A 26,922-nucleotide genomic window follows, 5' to 3' on the forward strand; every position below is an offset into this window, starting at 1 on the left:
ATACCGTATATATATATATATATATATATATATATATATATATATATATATATATATATATATATATATATATATATATATATATATATATATATATATATATATATATATATATACCGTATATATATATTTACAGAAACAGCATCAGTGTCAGAATAAGGACTCCTGAACTACCCTGTGCACAGTAAAACCTATATTTTGCCCTCTCACTGTGAAACAAGCCTCACATACAAGGACTGTGAAACTGTGTATTACCCATTTACCCAGACTGAGCCCATTGTCTAACCCATATCCTGCATGATACATGAAACCCATCTCCCAGCCTGCATATTAACTTTGTATAGCATATCGTGTGAACTGTCTTCCCATTCTGTAGCAGAGAATTTGTTAATATATGTGTAAGGTTGCTGCCCTGTGTTTTTATGCCCTGTTCCTCTCATACTGTGTCTAAGCTCTGGTCTAGAAAGGGAACCCAGCTATATCCTAGGCATTCTTAGGGTAGGAAGCCGGCCTAAAAACACCTAGCATAACAATGATGATGATGATGTTATTTTTATCAGCAACATAATACCAAAATTATGAAAGCACTTCAAATAAGGATCAACTGTAGTATCTTCTTTTCAGAGCTATCAAACTTTGTCATTGATCTTTGGGGGAGGTGGTGGCTGAATCGGTAGAGAGGTGGCCTGCAGTCCTAATTGACCCAGGTTCGAATCTCGGATGGGGCAGGAACAATTTAAGGATTTGGATTTCACAAAAAGCAGACTTTTCTGTCTACCAGATGACCAGTGCAAACCATTTCCCTGCTATACCAACCCATTTTCTCCTGCAATGAGAGGAGAACCTACCTCTACATCACCTCACTTCACAATATATTATCTATTTTTCTATCGTGTCACATAACCCAGCATAAAACCAGCATTACTAACCTTGATCAACTTTTTGGTGAGATCTTCCCTTTGACTAAACTCAAAACATCCAAAATCATGAAGCATTTTCAGGGTCATAATTAATATTACTGTATCATTTCATTTTCGTTTCGTTTTTAAAGGCTCCAACATGCTTGCATGTGTCAGCCTTGGTCACCTAATGGTGGTTCTCCACGCTGCACGATCCACTGCAGCCTCCCTGTTCAGTCCCTTAACCCTGAGGTCACACTTAATGACCTCGTCCCATGTCTTTCTCGGTATACCCCTCGTAACCCCACCCCCAATATCAACACTTCTCACCTTCCTCACCCAATTATCATCCCCCATCCTCTCCACATGTCCAAACCATCTCAATCTACCTCTCCTCATCACAACACCAATACACTCCAGTCCCAGCCTACCTCTCAACTCTTCCATTGTGAACCCAGCCCCCCCAGACCTTGGACAGAGGGACGCACTACACATCCACCTAATCATTGTCATTTCTGTACATCTGAGCCAGTGAATATCCTCCTCTTTCACTGCCCAGGTCTCACTACCATACAGCATTACACTCCTAACACATGCTGCAAACAAAGACCCCTTAGCACATAGGGAGAGTCCTCTCAATGTCAGGAGAGGCAAGAGCTCCCTGAACTTCTTCCAACCACTTCTCACCCTAGCCACAGAGCTAGCTCCAGCCGCACCTCCAGCACACAACATGTCTCCCAAATAACAAAACTCTTCCACACACTCAAGAGATTCACCAGCAAGTTCAATTCTTTCACATCTGACAATCTCCACCTGCTCTTCCCGACATGCCATACATATAAAATCAGCATTATCTCGCAGTCAACCTCTGATACCACTACATCTCTTATGCACCCATTTACCACAAACACCGCACAAGATGGAATTACTTCCCACGCCCTTGTGGCAAACTGCACATGGCCACTCTCCCTCATCTTTGACATTACCACCACCAACCCTAGATATCATCACTTTTGTTTTATCTGCATTTACCCTTAAGCCCTTATGCCCCATACCATCTCTCCACTTCCTAAACCTTTCCTCCGCCTCCCTTTCGTTCTCTGCAATCAACACCAAATCATTAGCATACAACAACTCCCACGGGAGTCCGTTTCTAAAGTCACGTGAAAGGGCTTCAAGTACCATGATAAACAACATGGGACTCAAAACTGACCCCTGATACACACCAACATTCACGGAAAACCCATCACTCAAATCTCCATTCACTCTTACCTGCGTGTGAGCACCCACATACATGGCCATAACCACCCCAACCAGCCACTCCTCCAAACCAAGCTTCCTCATTGCCCGCTTCACCACCTCTCTAGGGACTCTGTCAAAGGCCTTTTCCAAATCAACAAAAACAAAATACAGATCCCTTTTCCTACCAATATATTTTTCCTGAAGCTGTCGAACAATGAATATGGCATCAGTGGTCCCCCTACCTGGCATAAACCCAAATTGCATCTCATCAATATTCACTCTTTCTCTAATCATACCTTCTAAAACTCTCTCCATTACCTTCATTATCTGATCTAAAAGCTTTATACCTCTGTAATTTCCTCTTTCCAGGGCATCACCCTTCCCTTTATACACATTTACAATTACACTCTTCAGCCAATCATCTGGGACAACACACTCATAAATAATCCTATTTATCATGTCAGTGACTAACTTCACCCCTATATCGCCTGAGGCCTTCAACATTTCGTCAGTCAACCCAGACACACCTCCTGCCTTCCCTACCTTCATCCTGCCTATTGCCTCACTCACAGTAGCAGCATCAATCAAAGGCCAAGGGCCAGACACTGGATCTGCTGGCTCCAAACCTTCTCTCTCCCAGCCACACTCCTCATTCAACAACCGGATATAATGCTCTCTCCTTGCATCTTTAATATCCTCACTGTTCACCACTACCCTTCCTTCATCATTCTTCACACACTGCTCGCCTATAATATCCCGATTATCTCTCTTCACCTGAGATGCCACCCTAAATATCATATTTTTCCTTTCCCCATGATTTAGGTTATCAAGTAAAAGTCTCTGTGACTCAGACTTTGCCCTGTATACCTCTCTTCTAGCCCTACACTTGGCAGCCAAATATTCCTCTTTGCTACCACCCTTCTTCCATTCCCGGAAAAGCCTTCTTTTCTCCTTAACTGCAGCTTCTACACTCTCATCCCATCACCAAGTTACTTTATGTCTTGGTGGTCCTCTTGTCCAACCACATGTTACATCAGTAACTCTCAAGAGATTGTTCTTGAGGGCTCTGTACTGTTCATTAATGCCTCTGTCTACAGCTCCCTGTTCAGCCACCACTCTCCTCAACTCGCTATAATCATCCAAAGACACCTTAATTCATCACATAACGTGTCTGTATCACTGCCTATACGAGGAACAAGCTCCTGAATGAGTAGCGTATTTTATGTCATTATGAGACAAAAATAGTTCTAAGCTTCCTCACACAAATACACGTCTAGCTAGAGCTGCCACACATTAATGGAACATATGAAAAACATTCCTTAAATCACATACTGTAGTACTGTATCATTCATATAAAGGCTCCAACATGCTTGCATGCATTAGCCTAGGTTGTCTAATGGAGGCTCTCCATGCTGCTTGATTTCTGGCAGTCTCCCTATTCAGGCCCTTATCCCTGAGGTCACACTCTATGACCTCTTCCAAGGTCTTTTTCAGTCTATCTCTCACAACCCTACCCCCAACATTCACATTTCTCATGTTCCACACCCAACTGTCATCCTCCATCCACTCAACATGCCGAAACCATCAGTCTACCTTTCCTCATCACAACACCAATAGCAACATTCAAGCTCCATCCTTTCTCACAAGTCCTCAATCGTAATCATAACCCCTCCAGGTCTCAGATTCATGGATGCACTACACATCCATCTAATCACTGTTACTTCTGTACACCTGACCCTACAAAGATTCTCTTCCTTTACTGCCCATATCTCACTACCATACATCATTACACTTCAAATAAATGTTGCATACAAAGATCCTTTACCATGAAGGAAGTGCCCTCTCAATGTCAGGAAAGGCAACAGCTTCCTGGGCTTCCACCAACCACTCCTTACTCTAGCCAAAGAGCTACCTCCACCTTAACCTCCATCAAATGATATGACCCACAAATAACCAAACTCCTCCACACACTCACGAGACTCATCAACAAGATCAATCCTTTCACACCTGACAATCTCTGCATGCTCTCTCCGACATACAATACGTACAAAATCAGCATTATTTCGCAGTCTACCTCTGATGCCATGACAGCTCTTGTGCACCCCACGTATCACAAACAATGCACAATGTGGAGTTACTTTCCACACCCTTGTGGCAAACCACACATGGTCACTCTCCCTCTGCTTTGACAGTACCACCACCAGCCCTAGATATCATCACTTTTGTTTTATCCACATTTACTTTCATGCTCTTGTGTCTCATTCTGTCTCTCCACTTCCTAAATCTTTCCCTCTGCCTCCCTTTCATTCTCTGCAGTCAACACCAAGTCATCTCCCATGGAAGTCAATTTCTGAAGCCATGTGAGAGAGCTTCAGGCACCATGACATACAATAAGGGGCTGAAGACTGCCCCCTGATGCATGCCAACATGCAAAGAAAACTCATCACTCAAATCTCTGTTCATTCTCACCTGGCTGTGAGCACCCATATATATATAGCCATACCCACTTTAACCAGCCACTCCTCAATCCCAAGCTTTCTCAATGCCCACTTTACCGCCTCCCTGAGACTGTTAAAGGCCTTCTCCAAATGAACAGAAACAAAGTACAGATCCCTTTTCTACTGGACATGGCATCACAATGTTATAAGGAACAGTTGCCACAACAAAAGCTCGAACATCATCACAGGGTGATATGGATGTACTGGTACTCAGGGTTGTAAAAACTTGGGTTAAAAAAAAAAAAAAAAAAAAAAAAAAAAATGGGTTTGGGGGGTTTTTATTTTTTATTTTTTTTTCTTATTCTGGGGGGTTTTATTGTTTTTTGTTTTTTTTTTCTTATTCCTCATATTTATATAGGGTGTCCTGGGAGTTAAGTCAAAAACTTTGGGAAATGATAGAGGAGCGAATTCTAAGTAAAAAATATTACATGAACATGTGTCCAAATCTCAACCGTTACGGAGCTACAATTAATGATGACCTTATGGGTGAATTATATGAAGGAGACCATTTTTGCCCATAAGGTCATCAGTAATTGTAGCTCCGTAACGGTTGAGATTTGGACACACGTTCATATAACATTTTTTGCTTAGAACTCCCTCATCTGTCATTTCTCAAAGTTTTTGACTTACCTCCTGGGACACCCTGTATGTCAATCAGTTAAAATAAGCAATTAAAAAATAATTCAGAGTGAAACAGAAGGTTTTAAGTGTTATCTGAAGAACAGACACTTGTTTAAGACATGTTATTTTTATTACAAGGTGGTCCTGTTGGATAAAGCCTCTGTTAACTTGTACTGTACAGGAAATGGACGGGTGAGGTAGGCTTGACTACTCCTGACTCAGTACTCTGTGTCTCAGTCTCAGTTTCTCCTTGGCAATGAAAGGACGACAGCAACAAAATGCCTCCTGGTAACCGCAGAAAAAGGGAAACAGAATGGGATGAAGTTGATATTTTAGAAAATGATAAACAGAAAGCAGCCTGCGAATACTGCAACCAAATACTGTAATTAGTGCTAAATTGAAAGAGAACTCACATCTAAAAATGCCCCCAGAGGAAAGTTCATTATAGGGAAAAGGCAGGTGTGTTACCGAGTAAGGCAATTAGAAAGACTAAATAAGTAATTACAATACTGTACTGTTTTCTGGTAGAACATCAGTAAGATTTTAGGAGAATGTCAGCCTTGTCTGCATGTATAACTATGACTGCTGAGAGAGGAACTGTATCTATGTTCCCAAGCCATATTAAATAAAAACTCATCTTTTTTTTTTTTTTTTATGCCAACTCTGCTGCTACTCCAAAACAAACTTTTGGTATATAAGAGGTTACATCAATTCCAATCTTTGAACTGTACTGCAGAGTGATCTGAATCCATTAAAAATCTTTTAACCATTTGTGCACCTACAATATAACTCTTCTTTAACCTGCGCCATCCCGGAGACGTGAATTAACATCCGCACATGATGTGCACTCATGTCCCGACGACGTGAATTAACGCGGCAACATTGCAAGGTCCCTAATTTGCACAATTTTCAATTATCGCAAGTGATTTCGCGAGTGATTTTTGGCACGTATACACGGGACACCTTCCTCTATTCCTCTACAAGATGCCAAGCAGGGACAATGCCTTACACCACATAACCTCTCCCCTCCCCCTGCACGCCACTGTCTCGGCAATTCACCTGTTACCAGTGACCTGGCCAATAAAGACATTCAGGGCCAGAGTGATTCCCCAATCGATGACAATGTGGAGGACAAAGTTTACATAGCATTAGAGGAAGAAACAGTCAGAAATGATGATCAGGTAATGTGGGAAAAAAAAGGTCATGAATGGTGATGAGTTTGTGAGTGAAACAATGCTTATAATGCCTATATTACTGTTTGAAAACCAATATACTCTTGTACTACATATAAATTCGTACCAAGTAAATAAATACTGTTTATGAGTGGATAAAATAGTTACTCTCCCATAGAACTCGTTTTCTTTGGTGCCAGCCTGTTAGAAAACCCAGTCAGGTAAGGAAGTACTCGTACCTAAATCGAGTATTTTAAACTTCAGGTGAGCGATTTCTCTATGAATTTTCGATGTTTCTCACCAGAAGCGGATGTTTGAGCCAAAAAAAAAAAAAGGTCCAAAAATGTCGGGACTGGGGCGTACCACTGCCCAGAAAACGTCGGGATGGGGCGGGTTAAGAATTTCATCTACCACTGCTATCTGCAACAGCCTTCTGTTCATTTCTGTCTTCCTCTCACTGACAAGTATATCTATGGGCTACCTTGGGGTGAAAATATCTGCTAAAGACACTGTTCTTTCTGCATAAACTTTTATTAAAAGCGTCCCATCATTGTTCCTTTCATTGCTTGACTGTGGCTGATGAGTCTGCTCAGCCTGACAGACTAGGGTTGCTCTACTACTACTGTACCTAAGTCTAAGGGGCTCTAGGCTAAAGTACAAGCCACACTATTCTGTTCTAACACTAGCAGAAATGTGTTTTGAGCTAACATCGTTCAGGAAGCCAAGACAGTTCTCTCAAGGTCTATAATTTCACACAAACTCAATTTCCTTTGATAAGACACCATAAACAGATGTGAAGTAAAAGAGGATGAAGAAGTGAAGGCAATATTTACTGTGCACCATTAGTCAATTTTATTCGCTTTTTAATCATCTCCCATGCAACTGGCCTCAGGTCAATACAACATTTCTTATCTCAAGCTTTAGAATTAGGCCTATATAAAAACACCTAATCTGCAACAAAAAATTTTTAGCATTTACTGAAATAGGCTACTTATTCATAAATACAAATATGACATGCAATGTAATGTCCCCAACATCTATGCTGGTTCCAATATTTTCAATGTCTGACCTATACAGCTAACAGCTGCTGGGTGAGAAAATGGAAAAATATGAAGTAAAAATGAAATAAAGTACCTTGGTGCTATGACTAAAAGAGATAAAGGTATGTAGGAAGTTAAGAGTGGCTCTAGCAAGAAAAGTGGCCTGTGTCATAAAGATCTTCATATGAAACTGAGGAATGTGCACAGAAACTGTAAGAGATCCAAATGAAAGCATTTTAGAAACAATGTTAGTGTGTAAGCAGGGGTGTTGATAGGACTTCTAAAATGGGGTGCTTATGCCCAATAATGGGATAACCCAAGAAGTGCACTTCAGGAGGGTCCAAAGGTATTCCACTGAAAATCTAAATTCTAAAGTGGTCATTAGGGTGGTCAGACACATTTCAGGAGTGGTCAGTGCTGCTCCAGCCTCCCCTTTAGCTATGCCACTGTGTATGAGAGTGAAACTTTGGTATGGCATGAGTTCAAAAAGTATCTGGTGAAGGTAGAGGAATGGGGCTGTTAAGAAATGCAAGTGGGTGTGGGTGGCATAAGTTGGACTGAAAAAGATATACATTATTCCATTAATAGATTTACGAAACATGAGGAATTATGACTCTACTGATGACAACTCCATGAGAATGCTTAGACAGTATTGTCATATAAAAAGCATGGACATGAACACCGTGATGAAAAGGATATATGAAGCATCTACACCCACCGCAAATTGACTTAGGACTTACACACACAATTGCTATGGGAGAGTTGTCTGTCTTTGCTTTGTGTTTCCACCTCTACCAAGTCAATTTTGAGGGCAGGAAGTAAGTGGCAACTCCTCTGGTGTTGGCAGGAGGTGGTGAAACACTCAGCATATCAGTGTTTGCCCAGAAGTGAGAGTGGGAGTACATGTTCCCGTCGCTCCGAGCTTGCACCTCCCTCTTTTTTTGTATGTATTACTGTTTACCCTGTTACTTTCCTAGAGTCAAGTTGTCATGCCCGGAAGGTACTGCTCAAGGGATGAGAGGGTCCATATCATTGCATGGAGGCAGGATGATGTCCCTATCAACATGATTTGTGAACGTACTGGACGCGCGAAGTTGACCATCATGAAGATTCTTGCTGCAGCACGTGGCCTGCCACCTGATGTTGTACCAGAGCACAAGCACAGCGGTGGAAAGAAGAGGAAGACTTCCAGAGGTACAGATACGCTTCTGAAGAGGGAAGTAATCAAGAATCCTCGACTGACAGCAGCAGAATTGAAGAGAAGGCATCCCCAGATGTTACAAGATGTCTCAATTCGAACTATCCAACACCACTTGTACAAGGAGCTGGGTTTGCCAACCGCACCGCAGCCAAGAAACCACTTCTCACTGACCGCATGAAGAAGCAGCGCATTCAGTTTGCCAAGAAATATGCACACTGGACATCGGATGAGTGGAGACAGGTAATGTTTTCCGATGAAAGCACATTTCAAGTGTTCCAGGTGCGTTCTGCCAAGGTTTGTCACCCGGTCTCCAGTAGTCGATATGACCCTGCTTACATGGTGATGACTGTTGAGCACCCACTATCAGTAATGGTATGAGGGTTTCTCAGGTGAAATGGGAAGAGGAAGCCTCTACTTTCTTCCTAAGAACTTGATGATGAATGGTGGCTGGTACATTCAAGTTCTGAAAGATCGTTTCTGAAACTATTTTGCTGTTCATGGGCGTGACTTTGTCATGCAAAATTCAGCTCCATGTCACAAGTCAAGAAAGGTGACAAAATGGCTTCAGGATAATCGGATTGAGGTCCTCGACTGGCCTGGCAACAGTCCAGATCTAAATCCGATAGAAAACTGCTGGGCAAAGATAAAATCATGGCAGAGAAGAAGACACCCAATCTGGACAACCTCAAGACTGAACGGACAAATGTTTGGTGCAAGGAAATGTCCTTAGATTACTTTAAAGATCTAAGTGATTCCATGCCAAAATGCATCCAACTGATCCTGAAAAACAAGGGAAACATGATTTCATATTAATGAATGGCATTTCATGAACAAACATTGTGATATACTATGATTTCTGTGTTTTTTAATACCTTGTGGTGGGGGGTCCTAAGTTAATTTGCGGTAGCTGTAGAATTAGACGGTCACAAGCACCAACCAAGCCAAAATGGAGGTTGGTATAGCATTGTCTTCATATTCTTCCCCTCTGTCTGAGGTTGTACTTGTGGCAATCTGGGCCCCTCAATATGGTAGAAAATCCTATAGAAGCACAGTAAAATGTGACAGTGAGCATCGCACTGTGACACAATAGGGCTAGTTGTGAAATCAGAATGGTACATATCCTGCCAGCTGTATATATGCTCTCTCATTGGCCCAATTGGTGGCCATGTTGCTGCTGCCTAAGCAAATGGCAGCATAGCTAGGATACAGTCTGGGTAACCCTGGCAAATCACAGCATGAGTTCCCGATTTTCAACCCACTCAGCGTGCTTTTATCATTCCCTCCTTGTCTGTTTTGTTTACTTTTGTGCCCCTGGCTCAGTGTAGCAGTCTACTTCACATTGTGTGAATTATCCTGGCACTGTGTTCTTATTGTGCAGTTATTTCAATGACCAGCAGGTTTTTTCATCATCACAGTGGTAGTGATGACTTACCAATTCCTATTGCAAAGTGAAGCAGTAAGTCAAGAGGAAGACTCTTCTCTTACCTGGAAATGAGTGAGAAGAGTGAATGAACAGAAGGTGAACAAGGCAAAGAAATTATGGGATTCAGGGGATGCTTACTTAAGTACAGTTTTGCAACAAAAGAGAAAGTTGAGTAGGGACTGCTAATTATTATGTTCTATAAAAACCATCTTTAACTAATGCCTCGCTGGATCTTCCTAAGTTGAAGAATATTTTTTTTTTAGTAGATTCTGAGTCAAAAGCTTGTACTCAGCTACAGAAAATTTTGATTTTGTACATAAAAAAAAATCCTACTTAGGCATTTCCTAAACTGTAATTGTGTAAACTGCCCCCAAAGGACAATAACCTCTTCTCCATCAATAAGCTTCATTATTTTTGTGTGCTTCATTAAGTACTGTGCCATTATCAATACTCCTCTTGTATTTCACAATTGATACTGTTTTCATTGTGTTTCATTTAACATGGCTAATGATAAATATCACTATAACATGTGTTCCAGGACTTTAATATTATTATTACCGTATTACACTATTACATTACCATCCATAAATGATGAGATGCATACCAATATTATGTATGTTGACAGTCAAAATGAGGCTGTGCTAATAGCATGGGTCACAGTGCATGTGTGCATGTCACGATCAATGTCCAGTCAATGTCCTGCACACCAAAAAATTTTGAATCTCTAAGCTTTACAATGAAACAAACCCCACATTGATATCATTACTGTATTAGTTTTTGAGTAACACTTGGGAAACTTTAGGATTCATTTACTTTCTTTCTAAATGGCACTACCTGGCCCAGAAAAAGGAAACAATGAGGATGGTAACTTGTAATGTGAGGGGTGCAAACGATGAGGCGAAGGAGAGGAGAGATTGTTCAGGTGCTTGAGGATGCAAAAATGGACATATGTGCATTGACTGAGACCAAATGGAGAGGCAAATGTGTGAGAGAGAGTATGAATTGGGTATATATGTGCGTGCAGGTGAGACCGAGAGGGCAAAGCGGGTGTATGTATTATTGTGTACAAGAGATGGAAGATGAATATAAGAGAATATGGGTCAGTTGGTCCATGGATCATTTTGGTAAGATTGAATGTAGGGGAGAATGTGTGTGTATATCCGCCAACAGAAGATCATGCAAGCAGAATGAAAGAAGAGTTCCAGGCAAATGTGGATGCATAAAAAAAAAAGTTTGAATGAAGTGAGAGTGTTTCTGATTGGAGATATGAGTGGAAAAGTTGGGAATGTGATGGTAGATGGGGTAGTTAGTGAGTGGGGTATGCCTGTAGAAGTGAATGAAAATGGTAATGCTCCAGTAGGCATTTGTGCAGGAAGGGAACTGGTGATAGCCAATACCCTCTTTAGGCACAAATGATCCACAGGTATACATGGCTAGTGGCAAGAAAGGAGGGCAGTCAGCTGAATGAATGAAAGGCAATGACTGATTATGTGTGTGTGGATGAGAGAATGAGAAGATATGTGCTGGATGTGATCTCAGGATATAGAGGATGGGAATATGGACTCTCTGTGGAGGTGAGAATCAAGGTACAAATGTGCTGGATGAGTAGATGGAGAGAAGCACAGGAGGAAGCAGTCCACACAAAGTAGGTAAAAAAGTTACAGAGGGATGAAAAAAGACAAAGTATAAGAGAGAAGTGGAGAAGCAACTAGGTAAATGTGATTCTGAGCTGACAGGTAAGGTGAAAGGTGCATGCAAGGTATTCAAACAAGAAATCTATGCAGTATGTGAGGTGGTATGAGGGATGACGAAAAGACGAAAGGGGTGCAAATGAAAAGTATGGTGGATTGAAGAGGTGAAACAAGCTGTGGTGCAAATGAAGAAAGCATCTACTGTTCAGAGTGAACAGGAAGCAGAGGCATGGAGGATGATGTGTGATGGAATAGGGTTATATGTGAAGAAGAGGAGAGACCAGAAAAGATTAGTAAGAGAGAGTAAGAAGAGAGTGGATGAGAAGTTTGGAAGGAATTTGAGTGTAAAGTGGGGGAATGTAAGAAAATGCTTAGGAAGGTGGTAAAGACAGGGTGATAAAGAAAGTAGTAGGGGAGTGAAAGACAAAAATAGCAGATTGCTGGTGGAGAAGGGAGAAAAAGTGAGCAGATGGAAAGAACACTTTAAGGAATTATTAAACACAGAGGATGAAAGTGATGCGAGTATAAGTGGATGGCGAATGGCTGGAAGAAGGAGGGAGATGAGAAGGAAGGTTGAGATAAGTTGCACGGAAGAAGTAGAAGCAATGTAGAAAGACAAAATGCGGAAAGCCCCAGGAACTGATGGAGTGTCTAGTGAAATGCTGAAGCATGGGGCAGAGATAGTAGGAAGACATACATGAAAGATGTCCAGATTGGCCTGGGAGGAAGGTAGAGACCTGGAGGATAGGAAGTCAGGAATAATTATTCCCCTGTACACTCTCATCTTAAACGTCAGGACCAACTTACCTGGCCCCGGGCTCCTACACTCCTCATGGGGCAACGAAGGATTGGATGATGAATGAATGATGATGATGACAAAGGAAATGGGGAAAGAAGTGTATGGTAATCATAGGGGCATTTGTTTTCTTTTTGTAATAAAAAAAAGTTTATGGTAGGATACTTAGGAACTAAGTTAGGGAAATAACCAAGGAATTACCTGGAGAAGAACAGCGAGGCTTCAGGTGGGGAAGAGGTCGTGTAGATCAGATATTAATTCTACGATGTCTGGTAGAAATGTTTCTAGAGATGGGAAAGAAGTTGTATGCTGCCTTCAGGGATTTGGAGAAAGCATATGACAGAGTGGATAGACATGGAATGTGGAAAATATTACAAATATATATATGGAGTAAACGGAAAATTGTTGAATGCCATGAAGAATATGTATGAGGGCACTACAGCTGCAGTGCGTGTGGAAGGTGAACTGAGTTAATTTTTCTACCTGAATGTTGGATTGAAACAGGGATGCGTCATGTTTCCATGACTGTTCAATTTTATATGGATGGAGTTATAAATGATATTTAAGGCAAGGCAGTGGATGCTGGAGCAGCCCTAATGAGTGAGGCAGTGTTTGGAACTTTGGAAACTTCTTGTTCTGTTGTTTACATATGATACTGTACTGTTAAGTGATGACAAAGTGGGAACTGCAAGGCTTGGCAAATAAATCTGGGAAGGTATGCAAGAAATTAATCTAAAGGTGAATGTAGGGAAGAGTAAAGTTGTGGTCTCTGAGATAACTGAAGTCACTGAATACACAGTGAAGCTGGATGGTGAGGAAATGGAAAATGTGAGTACAATTAAGTACTTGGCTAGTGTGATTATTAACTCGTACTATGTCAGGGATGTAGATATACGTCCCACTCTAAAACGTCAGGACGCAAATAGAAATCGTGCAGCACTGAGAAATCATTGCAAGCAACCAAAGTAAAATGGGACGTAATAACCTATCTTGTTAACTTCATACATTTCTCTGCCATGCTTACGACACTGATTTAGGAGCACGGGAGGTGGCTGACAGTCTTTACAGGCTCATAGCTGCTCTGCTCTCTAAGTAACCTCAAAGATTTCAAAGGTCGAGTGGCACTAACCAGACTCGATTCAACCAACTTTCTGGCTTTGGTGATTACTTTTATTAGTGCCAGGAATCATATATATATATATATATATATATATATATATATATATGTATTATGCCTATTTAGCCAGGGAAAAAAAAACAGCGGACGTAGCGGGGTATCGTTTTTCTTTTCTTTTTTTTTCTTTTTCCAGTGTGGGATGGGAATTTAGGGGATAAAGTGCTTAAAAGGGTTCAACAGGGATGAAAGGTTGTTGGTTCACTGAAAGCTGTGATAAGAAACTGGGAAGTGTGCATGAAAGTGAAAAAGTTGCTACATTATAAAAATGAACTGCGATCCTCACTCTAACATGTGGAAGCGAAGCTTGGACCTTGTTGGAGGGACACGAGTCTAATGTGAGAGCAGTGGAAATAGAGTTGTTTGAGAGATGCATTTGGAGTTACCGTACTTGGAGAGACAGAATGACAACTGAGGTAGTGAAAATGCATTGTGGTGTGAAAGTGGATGTGACAGAAAACATTAGGAGAAATACACTGAGGTGGTTTGGTCATGTGGAGAGAATGGAGAGTGAAAGACTCAAGAGGAGAACACATGTGAGTAAGGCATGGAGCATTAAGGTACAGTATATGAGATGGGGGCTGTAAGTTGGGATGGAGGGCAGTGAAATGGCAGGGGAATGGACGACATGGAGGATATTTGTTTGTGGCCACCTCTTACAGGATTAAGGCATCTGGCTATTTAACAGTCAAGTCCCGCAATTTGCGGGGGTTATGTAACGGAACACCCAGCGAATGCTTAAGTCCAAAAATATCTGAAACCTACTGAAGAAATAATTGATTTCAATGTTTTAGCTATTCCTACTACCTACAAACTCACTATAACACCTGTAAATGCATTCTATGGCACATTAATACTTCCTAAAATGACAGTGCAAGATGATACACAAGCCATTCTGGGTACAGTGTACTGTGCTCACCATGCGATGATGATGACAAGAGTTTGCCGTGTGCTTAACAGCACATACCTATACAGGGAAAGTGCACAGTTTAACTGTATAGGACAATGTTTCTCAAGGAAAACATGCACAAAAAATCACTAATGAATCAATAGGAATAGCTGATGCTGTGGGAATAGCAGAAAATATCTTGAAATAATCTCCCAGAAAGATCCATGAACGTGTGAATCAGCGAACAGTGATGGGAGACTGTAAATACAGACAGAAGACTATCTGATTTTATAGATACACCTCATTCAGTACTGGCCAACAAACTATGTGAGTAAGTTTGAATACCTGGTGTGGAACATCATCATGACAAAGAGGATGGCTGGATATAATAAGAGCAGAAGCAGGAAGGGAGTCTATGGAAGTTCTGAAACCAAACATGAGGATAGAAATATATGGATTAGGTACCCACAGCAGGTATGCATGGCAATGCACATGACAAAGGTTGCACCCTTTTTTTAATTTCAGCAGTCAATAGAATAGTTCTATCCCATATTCATTTGTGAAACACATACTGGGTATGAGAAAATGGGTGAAAGGTTTGCTTGTGAGCAGAGGGAAAAAAAAAAAAATCTGAAGACTTGAAAGAAAAGTTACAGGTAATGGATGTGACGTTTAATCTCTTGATGATTCTCCTCCTACTTTCATGCTTTCCTACAGCTATTTCTAGATCCTACTCACCTCACTGATCAGTGGAAAGTAGAGTTAGGATGATGATAATGAATAGTAGTGAACACAAGCAATGATTATCATGGCAGGCTATACTTCACTTCTTTTTCTAACAATGAGCAGTTTTGTCTACAGTACATTAAGCTGATTCAGACCACACTTCTCAACCATGAAAATCAGCAGAGACATAAATCTTAAGCTGGAGTTACAAGCTTAAAGAAGCCCCTTCTAGAAGACATACGTCAGCATCAGTGAATTCTTTTAAGCTGACAACTGCTTTGCAAAGTAGATACAGAAAGCTTGTCTACCAGGTGTCATTAGGCTGGCTATGAAGCTTCATTTGTGTGGTAGGTTAGCTTGGGAACCACAAAATACTTTTGGTATGGACACACTATTCCTTCAGTTTGGTAAAAGAAATATGACCATTAGCCTACTTAAAAAAAAAAATAATAATAATAATGAATACTAGTAAACACACTGTTGTTAACTCAGCTGTCCAATAAATAAATTACCGTACCTTCAATGTACTGATATGGGCCTACTGTTAGGGACAAACAGGTATACAAACACTTTACTTTAAGCAGCAGAAGCACCTTACCAACTCAATTCTTCTTCCTGGCAGTCTTTTATAATTTTGTGGTAATTTTTTGGGTGGTATTTTTTTAACATTTCATGTTATATTTCTTTCCCAATGGTATTGTCTTTTAACCATTCTCCTCCTGCTGTATCAACTGTTTATCGAGTGTACTGGCAGGCACTTCCAACATACATTCCGGTCAGCTTGTGGTACCTCTTCCTAACTTTACATTTTAAACCAACCTAACAATTTAACTGGTAAACATATGTTCTACATTAAGCAGCAGAAGCACCTTGCCAAATTAGTTTTTCCTGAGTCTTTTATATTTTTCTGGTATTTATGGGATGATAAATGAATGTTTCATGCTAAATTTCTTTCCCTATTGTTTTTAGTCATGTTCCATCTGCTGAATCAACTGTTTCTCGAGCATAATGGAGGATACTTATTCCAACATATGTCCAAGTCACTTTTTAGTACCTCTTCCTAACCTTACAACTTAAACTAAGCTACCAGTAGCAATTTAACCTAACCTACCTTAACCATGATTTGAGCAAGTTTTAGCAAGTCCATCATTACAAACGTTGGTATGACATAAGGAACATAATCATATCAACAAGGGGAAAAAAAAAGTCAAAAGAAAACAATTGTTTACCATCATGAAAACTATAGAAAACAAACTGGAGTAATAGACTCTGAATTGGTAAGAACCTTCTGCTGCTTAAAGTAAAACATGCATTTACCCAAAAATATAGAGAAAAATAACCCCAGGCTTCGGTTCCATTTTATATTATTACTGCCTTTATATTAATATGTTAGGTACAAAAATATTTCTTATGGAGAATCCAAGATTGGTAGCGATTCTGTTTATTTGCTAAGGTAAGGCATTTACCAATAATCATAATGATTTGGACTGCTAACACTATGTTGTACAAAAATGTAATTTCTCAAATTCTCATTAACATATTCAACATACTGCTATGGTCCAGCTGACACTCACCCTGCGCCATGAGCGTGAAGGCTGATTTGTTGTTTTTTGCTGTAGCGCAGGGAGGGAGAGTGTCACATAATCCCTCCTCTCCTCTACCACACCCCCTGGGAACATGCTCGAGGTCTCAACACATATTTTCACTCTTTAACGCAGATGCAGAAATATCAACACCGTCTGGCCCAAACTCCCCATACAGGTGCGGACGACAGCACCATAGACGACCTAAATAATTGTTTACAAAAATTAAAGGGCCCTATTGAACAAATGAGCATCTCCTAAGATTATTTGTAGCATTCCAACTTATAACAACTGCTTTTAAAATTTTATTTTGCTATTTACTTTTTAAAATATTCTGCAAACTTATCAGCCCAACTTTACTTTGCAAGCATTTAATTATCAGACATATCACATGAGATTTGTGTTTATCCTTCGTGTAAAACGCTTCAATATCATGAACCAGAGTAGTCTGTATAAATGTATTGCTAAATATAATCAGAATATCCACTTAAAACATGTATCAAATATGTACGATAAGTATTTAAATTTCAATCATAGAAAAGATTGAAGCAAAAAGAAAGCGTACACCGGGAACTATTCGTTCCCCGTACTATTCGGCACAGTCAACATATGTAAAGGTATATAAAATAATATTTTCATTATACACATACTTCGTAAGACTGAACAATCCTTAAATTTAAATACAAATATCAGTAAGTGATTACAAAGTTGCTTATGCCTGCAGTTGCGTATAAGGCAAATTTATTTCAAAACTGTTCTAGGGTCGAAGTTGATTTTGACGTAGGGTAAGCGGCATCCCGGAACTGTCAACCATTCCTGGCCAGAAAAAAGGTTGGTGTATTCATTATAATTCAAAGTTTTCGTTCATAACAGCGTGGCATGTACACATGTTTGTGTAAGACAAAGTAGTTGCTCGATGTAGTTATAATGAGGATTGAACATAATTATGTCTTGGATGTCTGCCAGTTGCCAGAGCTACACAATTTTAGTATTGGTAGCAACTATTATTAATCATTTATCAAACGGACGCGGCCTTTCCATATTTTCTATTGAAATGAGCCCTTAACAGGTTACTTCTTATTATTCCTGGATTACCACAGCTACTGGGAATTTTTATAAACTTGCCTCTGAAAGCTATAAATTAGGATTTAGAATGCATAAAGATTCTACCAACGTCTGCCAGTAGCTGGCCATATTTAACACTCCTAAAACGCATTGTTAAATTAGAAAACTGGCTGTCAAATGCAAGTGAGAGTAGGTTGGATTAGGATTGGTTTGATTAGGTTAGGTTTGGTTAAATCATTAAGTTTCCCATCGTTTTGACACGGGTTACACGACGTGGCCAGTCGGAGAGATTGTCATTAAGCATTTCCGCAGGCAACCTGGTCACTTCTGTAAATACCCTAAAAATAGGTTTATTTTGTCTTTTTCCAATCTCTTCTTGCACTCACAGTTGAACAGTTAACTATCTGTGTTGCTTATGTACCAAAATTACTTGAGATCATGTTTGTTTTAATATAGGTGAAATCGCAGCACCTGTTTGGAAAATGATTATCCTTCAGTTAAGGTTATATAAATGTTTATTCTTTACCTACCGGGCATGGCCTTTCCACATTGTATATTGAAGCGTCTTTCCCAGGTTACTTGTTGATATTCCTGGATTACTACAGCTATTGGGTATTTTCATAAACTTACCTCTGAAAGTACTGTACTTAAAATGCGTAAATATTCTGCTGACGTATGCCAGTAGCCAGCCATATTTAACGTTCCTAACACATTTAAATTGAAAGCTGGCTGTTAAATGTAGGTGAGGTTTAGTTAGATTAGGCATGATTTGGTTAGATTAGGTTTAGTTAGATTAGGCTTGGTTTGGTTAGGTTAGGTTTAGTTAAATCATTAAGTCCCCAGTGCACTGACACAGGATACGCTGATGCATTCAGTCTGAGAGACTGTCTGTAAACATTGCTGCAGGTGACCAGGCCATGTCCATAACTATCCAGAAATAAATATACTGTATATAGTTTGGCTTTTTCCAATCACTTCTTGTCACAATTCAACAGTTAACTGTGTTGCATATGTACCGGTACCAAAATTATATATATACTTACCCGGTACCTTGAAATCTTGAGTTTGTTATAAGTGGAATCGCCATGCCTGTTTGGTAAAGAATTAGGCTACCCAATTTTTATGGATGCAGTATCAATACCGGTATGTTTATGGAAAATAATCGCTTAGAAGTAAGTGGTGTATGGTACAGTTTACTGCTATGTTACATTTTAGACATTTGATACCATACATAAGGGTTCATCATGGAATAATTTAAATGAAATAGCATGGAGGATGAAGTGCTTGAAAGGGTACAGCAGGGATGAAAGGTTGCTGGTTCTTTGAAAGCAGTGATAAGAAACAGGGAAGTGAGCATGGAAGTGAAAAAGTTACTACGTGACAGTATTGTGATACCAACTCAAACGTATGGAAGTGAAGCTTGGACGTTGTTGCAAGGACACAAGCCAAGAGTGAGAGCAGTGGAAATGAGTTATTTAAGAGGAGCCTGTGGAGTCACATGGAGAGACAGGCTGACAAATGATGATATAAAGGAGCGTTGTGGTGTGGATGTGGATGTGATAGGAAGTGTTATGAGGAACACACTAAGGTGTTTGGCCATGTGGAGAGGATGGAGGGTGAAAGACTGACAAAGAGAGTGTATGTGAGTGAGGTGGAGGGGGGAAGAGGGAGAGGGAGGCCGAGGATGAGATGGAGGGATGGGATAGAGAGGTATATGAGAGGGGGGTGTGAGTTGGGAGCAGGGCAGTGAAATGGCGGGGGACAGGACGACATGGAGGCGATTTGTTTGTGGCCACCCCAAACGGGATTGAGGTGTCTGGCAATAGATAGATAGATAGAAATAGCATAGAGCACAATGAACAGAAAACTTAGGTCGAAGGTGAAGAGAAAGCAAAGACTGTGGGAGAGATTGAAAGAATTGAAGAGCATTGCCGGGAAAAATTCAGACATGATATATTCAGAGATCAAACTGGAGTGTACCGTAGGAGACTGAATAACCAGATTAGGTAGGAAACAGGAAATGCCATCAAACTAAAGGTGAAAGAAATTGCAAATCACGTGAAAGAAAATCCAAAAATTTTTGGAAATACATGTCTATTAAGGAGAGGGGAGTGAGTTGGGGGAGGGCAGTCAAATGGTGGGTGACAGAGCGTCTTGGAGGTGTTTTGTCTGCAGCCACCATTTGCAGGATTAGAGCATCGGGCTATAGATAGATAGATAGATGTGTTGTCTCAGACAAGAACAAAATCTAGAGTAGCAGGACTCTGCATGGATGAGGACAGACAATGAAAAACATCAAGTGATAAAGATAAAGCGAAGATTCTTTCAGACAAGTTCTCCACAGTTTTCATCATGGAACCAGAAAGGGAAGTGTCGTGGTCCCAATCAAGGGATGTACCAAGCTTGGAACACGTGGAAATTACACTCGACAAGATTAGGAAGATCATGCAGAAGTTGAAGAGGAACAAGTCTCCTGGACTGGACAGGAGACATCTGACATTTATAAAGGAATCGTCTGAAGAACTACTAGAGCCACTGAAAATACTATTTGAAAATTTTTTGCAGGAAGGTAAAGTTCCAGACAACTGGTGTATGGCTCATGTCACGCAGTTTTTAAGAAAGGAGACGAATGATCCAGGAAATTACAGACCTGTGAGCATAACCAGCGTATTTAGTAAAATAATGGAGTCACTGTAGAGGGAAAAGGTCATGACCCAAATGAAGAGGCATAATTTATTTAGTAATAAACAGTTTGGGTTTATCTCAGGTAGTTCAACTGTGCTTCAACTGATCCAGGTTCTGGATAAGTGGACAGAGGCCATTGACGAGGAACAGGCAGTAGATGCCATCTGTTGTGATTTTATGAAAGTGGATGTGGGGGTTGTGGTTGGTGGTGGCGATTGTGGTAGGTGGTGGCGACCATCATCCACTCACTTGATGTAGTGCTGCCTACTCCTTCCTTAGCCTTTATCTTTCTTTTTCTGTGCCAGCCCTCCTCTCTTCCTATTTCTCCCATCTTTCCTGTCACTTCTTATTGCTTTTCATTCCTTTACAGGTGGCTTTACATTAAGTGACAAGCCAAATGGTTTCCTGTAAGCCAAGAAACCATTTACAACGCTGGGTGGTAACCATATAACCAAACCATACATGCTCCCTACGTGTCAACAAGTGGGTTGGTGGAGGGTTAGTGCCCCTCCCCTTAAAACAACCAACTCAAAGTCAAATGGCCACCCCTTACGGGATTATGGCGTCTGGCAATAGATTGATAGATAGATGTGGGGGTGGCTCTGATGAATGAGGGTGAGATTTGGAAGATTCCGGTGTTGCTGTTTGCTGATGATACAGTATTGTTGAGTGAAGATGAATGGGAGTTGCAAGGTTTGGTGTATGAATTTGGGACAGTGTGTAGGAGGAGGAAGCTGAAAGTTAATGTAAACAAAAGTAAAGTTATGGTGTTTGAGAGGAATGAAGTCACAGAATGTACAGTACGGTAAGGTTGGATGGTGAGGATATGGAGAATGTGAGTGCATTTAAGTACTTGGGTAGTGTGATGAGTAAGGATGGAACTTTGGGGGATGAAGTGCATGAAAGGGTACAGCAGGGAAGGAAAGTTGTTGGTTCACTGAAAGCATTGATGAGGAATAGGGAGGTGAGTATAGAAGTTAAGAAGTCACTGCATGATAGTATTGTAATCCCTACCCTGACGTATGGAAGCGAGGCGTGGACCCTGCAGGAGGGGAACAAGTCAAGAGTGAGAGCACTAGAAATGAGTTACTTGAGAGAAGCATGTGGAGTGACATGGAGGGACAGGTTGACGAATGAAGAAGTGAAGGAACGTTGTGGGGTGGATGTGGATGTGGTTGAGAAGATTAGGAGAAATACACTGAGGTTGTTCGGACATGTGGAGAGAATGGAGAATGAAAGACTGACTAAGAGGGTGTATGTAGGTGAGGTGGAGGGAGGGGTAGACCGAGGATGAGGTGGAGGGATGAAGTTGAGAGGTATATGAGGGAGGGGGGGGGTGAGTTGGGGGGAGGGTAGTCAAATGGTGGGTGACAGAGTGACTTGGAGGTGTTTTGTCTGCGGCCACCCTTTGCGGGATTAGGGCGTCGGGCTATAGACAGATAGATAGACTTTGTTTGAGTACCTCACAGGAGACTCATGGAGAAAGTACAAAGTTACAGAATTAGGGTAAACATTCTGGGGTGGATCAAGGGCTTCTTGACCGAACGAAGGCAGAGTGATGGTGAATGGGGAGGCATGTGACTGGAAGGAGGTTACGAGTGGGGTCCCTCAAGGCTCAGTGCTTGGTCTGCTGCTGTTTGGGTTATTCATCAATGATCTACCTATGGTAATCAAACACGACAGTGAAATGTATTTGTACGGAGACGACATAAAGATATCTAGCAGAATTGGTGACAATGAAGATTGTGGTAAGTACAGGAGGATCAGGATGAACTGAGAAGATGGTCCAAAAGATGGATGCTCATTTTCCACCCAGATAAAAGCAAATATATGAGGGTAGGGAAGTCCAGTATCGGGGAACAAGAGTACACCATGTACAACAGCATCACCAAAACCAACACAGAAAAGGACATAGGAGTTGTAATAGATGACAAGCTGTCATTCTCAGACCACATGGCTGAGAAAATTTAAAAAAAAAATTGTGGGTCTAATTAGGAGAATGTTTGTATATAGAGATCTGACAGTCTTCAGGGCATTGTACACAGCTGTAGTGAGGCCAGATAGCTATTGAGTATGCAAATCAGGTCTGGTGTCCTCACTTGATGAAGGATGTAGATACATTAGAAAGTGTACAGTGTCAAGCAGTGAAGCTGGTTTCCCAACTAAAGGACCTGTTCTATGAAGAGAGGCTCAAGAAATTGAACTTACCCACCCTCGCCTACAAAAGATCTCATGGCAATTGGGTTGAGACATATGAGATCATCAGCTGGAAGTACAGTCAGGATTGTATGGAGGGGATCTTCTGAATGAGAGAGGATGACATAACCCTGAGTAATTTAAAGAAAATTTTCCAGTCAAGAACATGACTAAACCTCAGGAAGTTTTCTTTCTCAAACAGAACTGTAAACAACTGGAACGAGTTGCCTGAGTGGGTGGTGAATGCTGAAAATGTGACGAAGTTTGAATCTTGTCTTGATAAACAGGGATGGGCCTGGAGCAGAAGTTCAATTATAGGGCACATATAGCCACCATGCACAGCCATGGTCTTAGTAGTGTCGAGGCTACAGAGCTGGAGTCTCAGGCATAAGCCTCTTCCAGAAGGACATCTGTATCTGTGAGTAAATTGAAATTAAGGTTAATTTTCTCATTTCAGCTCACACTTGACTTGGAGGTTAATCTATGGTTTTCTCTTTGTTATGTACAATTAATTCAACATATACCTTAATTCCATTAGAAATTACCAGTTTTTGAGATCTGGATCCCTCTCCCAGTTATAAATGTATTACAGGGCACTTTATGATTTTAGGCATTAACCAACCCTGATGCCACTTAATCTAGCCTAGGACCCTGAGTAATTCAGTCCATGCCTAAAGAAACCCCAGCTTTACCGTACTTATTGGCCTGACATTCCTGAAAAAAACAAGAGGAGGAATGGGAGAGCATTTTTTCCTTTCACAGAAGCAATAGTGAAACTTAGTTGCCAAGCAACAGTTCGGCTGATGATTGGCAAGAGTACATGACGTGACTCATTCTAGCCTCCAAGTGGCAAGGTTAAATAATGTTATGGTATATCTGTTATTACCGGTATTAATTTTTGACAAGCATAAGAAAAAAAGATGTTTCCACAGGTGAGATCTAACTATAGAACGCTCATAATATAACAAGATTATGGCTGAAACAAGAATACCGAAACAAAACCTTATCACAATATCAGAAAAATTTAAAAAATTAGTAAAGGTTTACATGTGGTAGGTGGGGGCATTCACCATCCACTCACTCAATGTAGTGCTGCTCTTGGGTGTCTGCCCTTTCCTCTCCTTCATCCGTCTTTCCCCCCCTTCCTCTTCTGTCTTTCTTTCCTTCATTCTTTCCTCTTCCTTCTGCCTATGGGTGACTGTACACTGAGTGACAAGCCAAGTGGCTTCCTGTACACCAGGAAACCATTTACTATGCTGGGTGGTATTTATATAACCAAATTTTGGCGCCTGGTGGTTTAGTGGGTAATTACAGCGCTCCAATCGGATTTAGCTGGTGAAGGTTTATATGTAAAGGGTGGTTGGGGTTTATTGCTCACGTAATGCCACTCAGGGATGAGTGAGGTTGGTCACTCTCATCTTAAATGTCAGGACCAACTTGCCTGGCCCCAGGCTACTTCGCTCCTCATGGGGCAGCATAGGATTGGATGATGAATGAATGATAAAGGTTTATTTTAAAGGCATAAAGAGTATTTCAACTGAGTGTATTTTACTTCCTGGTTGTATCCTATTTGTTATTGTTTATATAAGCTCCAACATGCTTGCATGTGTCGGCCCTGGTCACCTGGTGACTGCTCTCCAGGTTGCTTGATCTCTGGCAGCCTCCCTGTTCAGTCCCATATCCCTGAGGTCACTCTGTGACCTCGTCCCAGGTCCTTTTTGGTCTGCTTCACACTACCCTACCCCCAATATTCACGCATCCCACTTTCTGCACCCAGTTGGCATCCTTCATTCTCTCAGTATGTGCAAACCATCTCAATCTGCCCCTCCTCACCACAAGACCAATACATTCCAGTCCCATCCTTACTCTCAGCTCTTCATTTTGTCTTCAGTATTGTACATTTTCAGTACCATAGTGAGCAGTTTCAGATATTACTTTTATTACAGTTTAGATAGGCAGACTTGTCTACATCAGTACGGTACGTACAGTGACCCTGCATAATTTATATTGTATTCTCAGGAAAATGGCAGAAGCTGTAGCCAAGGAGGACTTTTCCCCACCAGCCAAAAGAGCACGAGTTGAGCAGCACAGTGGCACAGCCCAGGCGGAGCACAATGACACAGTAGACAGCACCACAGACCGCTGCACAGAGGTAGCACGGGACCAGTTGTTTGCCACTTTCAGAGACTTTGAGGTGGTGCGAGTCCTGAATAGCAGCGAGGACAACAAGTCAATTGCAGTGGAAGGTCGACTGGCTGGAAAGGAAGGCACTGCTGTTGTAATGCTCCAGGTATGGCAACACTTGATCTTCAGTAAATCCCTGTTTTAAGTCTCCTACTTTATTTATTTTGTCTATTTATTTATTTATTTCAGTTTAAGTACACTCAATCCTCGTAAATCGCAGCAATTTGGGTCTGGACCACTGCCGTGATTTACAAATTCCGTGGTTTATAAATAATAACTCTTATGTGAAAAATGAATTTGGGTCTGGACTTTGGCCAACCACCCCCCACAGCACCCTACGTACACCTATCTAGGCATCATCAAACACAAACATACAAATTTAGGAATATTCAGTGCATGTATTTAATAGAAATACGCAATGTTAAGGGATTTCGCCTTAATCCTATGACGATATTGCTTAAGTGAATGGAGTGGGGTGGTGTTGGGAAGAACTTAGAACCTCTCAGCATGAGGTGGGGGTGCTCCCTCATGCCGTTCTCTCTTCTCCAGCTCCTCTGCCTCCCTCAGGAAGCCTTCAAAGTCAGCCTCAGAGATGACAGATGCTACGTCATCCATGTCCTCAGTGTGTGAAGGGCCAGGCTGTGGTTCAGGCTCGGCTTCTGCCCTTACCCAGGCAAAATAGTGGGTGATGAGTTCCTGATGTTTCTCATTAACTCTGCGATTATGCAAGTCCTTGTAAAAATGCACAGCTTTTTCTAGGTAACCAATACTCTCACTACACCTTTCCTCATCACGTTCAGTGGATTTCACAATCTCCTTGGCCAAGTCTATGTAAACAAGCAAATCACTGAGCTCCTTCATAGAAGGCTCGCCACGTTCCTGGCGGGAAGAACAACAACAATGTGGCGGCATTAGTATGCACACTTGCCACCAGGGGTGCGTGGTGATTGGTTGTTGGGTCGCGATTTTCAATTTGAATGGCGCGGTTTACGATTCTCCTTGGAAAAGGCCCACTTGGGTGCTTAGGTCCACGATTTTCGTGACTTAACAGTGATTTAAGGGTGCTGGCAGTCTGACACCCACTTAGCCGTGATTTATGAGCACGCGATTTATGAGGATTGACTGTACTACTAACTAGGAGAGGTGAGATGTGTTCTGTATCTTGCTTGAAAGTATTCATTTTGTGTTTCTTTGTGGTGGGGGTTGGTGCAGTTAATAGTTATAAGTATAGCATGCATCCTGTTCTGAAACTGTAAAAGGTACTTTTTTTTTTTAATTAATGCGGGGAGACTGAATTACAATATAAGTATTTTCCTTTTTTCAGAAATTGCCGTTTAATGCAGAGAAATTGCAAGAAATATTCTCAGACTCAACAAGTCTGAAAATGTTATTTAGAAATGATGTGTACTACAACAAATTAGCACTGATGCCGCCAGAACTAAATGGTGAGTAGCTTACTTAAAACAGTAAATTGTGGTGATCACACTATAGTACTGTACTTTTTTTTTTTTTTTTTTTTTTTTTAATGAGGCGAAGATGCACTTGACAGGTTGGTGATGATTGGCTGAATGCAGCATGTCCAAATAACATTTACCAACCCATATTTCCCCCTCTGATATATGTTGTCAGTTATTTAAGCTAACAAGTAAAGATACAGTATTACAGTACAGTATAAAGTAATGTTGCATTCGGCCAGTCATCACCAACCTGTCAAGTGCATCTTTGCCTTGATAAAAAAAACTGAGTTTAGCATCCCTTTTTATAGATGAATCTTCACTGATGGTTGCCTCATGTATCATAAAGTCCTTCAGTATCAGCTTTTTCAGTCTCTGCAACA

At 41.0% G+C, this 26,922-nt stretch overlaps 2 protein-coding genes across 3 annotated transcripts in view; one reads left to right on the forward strand and one right to left on the reverse strand.

Annotated features, from left to right (window-relative positions):
• The window catches only part of alpha-Man-Ib (alpha-Mannosidase class I b), a 132,016-nt gene extending 114,907 nt beyond the window's left edge, over positions 1-17,109 (reverse strand). The window contains exon 1 of the mRNA XM_080284962.1: positions 16,947-17,109. Within this exon, the coding sequence (XP_080141088.1) occupies positions 16,947-17,051 (105 nt within the window). The 5' untranslated portion in view covers positions 17,052-17,109. The remainder of the gene's footprint in view (positions 1-16,946) is intronic.
• A 631-nt stretch (positions 17,110-17,740) lies between these two features.
• Positions 17,741-26,922, forward strand: part of Dcps (Decapping enzyme, scavenger) — a 72,681-nt gene continuing 63,499 nt past the window's right edge. For both annotated transcript variants that reach the window (XM_080284965.1, XM_080284964.1), the window contains exons 1-3: positions 17,741-17,786; positions 24,921-25,191; positions 26,410-26,530. In XM_080284965.1, the coding sequence (XP_080141091.1) occupies positions 24,925-25,191; positions 26,410-26,530 (388 nt within the window). In that variant the 5' untranslated portion in view covers positions 17,741-17,786; positions 24,921-24,924. The remainder of the gene's footprint in view (positions 17,787-24,920; positions 25,192-26,409; positions 26,531-26,922) is intronic.

This window comes from Coenobita brevimanus, chromosome 103 (genome assembly GCF_032717465.1).
Source record: "Coenobita brevimanus isolate Jiangsu-jjx chromosome 103, ASM3271746v2, whole genome shotgun sequence".
NCBI classification, from domain to species: domain Eukaryota; kingdom Metazoa; phylum Arthropoda; class Malacostraca; order Decapoda; family Coenobitidae; genus Coenobita; species Coenobita brevimanus.